The sequence below is a fragment of the Octopus bimaculoides genome, chromosome 24 (genome assembly GCF_001194135.2).
Source record: "Octopus bimaculoides isolate UCB-OBI-ISO-001 chromosome 24, ASM119413v2, whole genome shotgun sequence".
In the NCBI taxonomy this organism is placed as follows: Eukaryota; Metazoa; Mollusca; class Cephalopoda; order Octopoda; family Octopodidae; genus Octopus; species Octopus bimaculoides.
The window spans coordinates 34459875-34461054 of NC_069004.1; the positions used below are offsets into that span (position 1 = coordinate 34459875).

The 1180-nt window shown below is 38.6% G+C and overlaps 1 protein-coding gene across 1 annotated transcript in view; it reads right to left on the minus strand.

The window, feature by feature from the left end:
- LOC106867589 (stabilin-2) overlaps positions 1-1180 on the minus strand; it is a 712318-nt gene that overhangs the window by 70222 nt on the left and 640916 nt on the right. Inside the window, exons 8-9 of the mRNA XM_052976401.1 lie at positions 744-906; positions 351-471 (exon numbers count right to left, since the gene is read on the minus strand). Of these exons, the coding sequence (XP_052832361.1) occupies positions 351-471; positions 744-906 (284 nt within the window). The remainder of the gene's footprint in view (positions 1-350; positions 472-743; positions 907-1180) is intronic.

The window sequence follows — 1180 nt, forward strand, 5'->3', positions numbered from 1 at the left end:
ATATATACGTGTGTGTGTATGTGTGTAAAAAGCGCGCGCAGGTGTGGGTATGTGGTGAGAATTTCGCTTTCCAGCCATATGGCTCTGTGTTCAGTCCAACTCTGTGGCACCTTAGGCAGGTGTCTTCTACTCCAGCCCCGGACTGACCAAATACTTTGTAATAAATCGAACAAACCTCAAGTCCAAAGGTCACCCTCCCTCAGTTTCACATCGATCACAGAGCTTCTGAAAACGGGAGGAAGCTTGCTCTCCCAGAGAAACAGACTCTTCTGAGTGGGGATTTGGAGTGAAATATAACAACACGATACATGATGATAATGAGAAAAAGAAATGGAAAATATTGTACGTACCTTCGCCATTTTTAAACCCCAGAGCTCTTATAGTTGAATTTTTTAAATTGTAATGCACTCTTTCACCTCGCAGGTTTTCTGGGCTCCATTCAACGTCCGGAATGATATGACGAGATAATATCTGGAAATATTTAAATAGAGAATTATAGGGTATTAACATGTGTATTAATTACGGGTATATATGTTGTTGTATGTGCATACAATGGCAGACTTAACATTTCGGAGTTTAAAAGTTTTCGAAAGGAAGTTAAAGCAAAAAGAGATGCAAGATGAAATGAAATAGGAAATAATTTTGATTTCATGACATCTGTTTACATTGCTAACTCGGTATATACATATAAGCGCACGTTCACGTGTGTGTGTGTGTGTGTGTGCGTGTAAAGAATTCATTACCTCCGTCAGCAGTGTCCAATTGTTTTTAAGCATACTTTGTTGCTTCAGCGGCAATCGGGAAAGTGCTTCGTCGGTAGGAACAAAAACTGTCATAGTGCGTTTTGGATTCCTTAACATACTGCGGTACGGTTTCAGCATGTGATTAAATAGTTGAGCCACTGACCTGAGGAAATATAAAATGAAATAATAATAATAATAATAATAATAATAATAATTTCATTTATTTGCCACGAGGGCGAAAGATGAGAGTGAGACTCAGAGTTAGCTTGTACAAGCACAAAGCAGAAGTCAAATGTATAATAATTATGATAATGGTTTCAAATTTTGCCACAAGGCCAGCAATTTTGGGGGAGGGGATGAGTCGATTACATCAATTTCAGTTTACCACTGGTACTTATTTTATCGATCCCGAAAAGATAAAAGGCAAAGTCGACCTC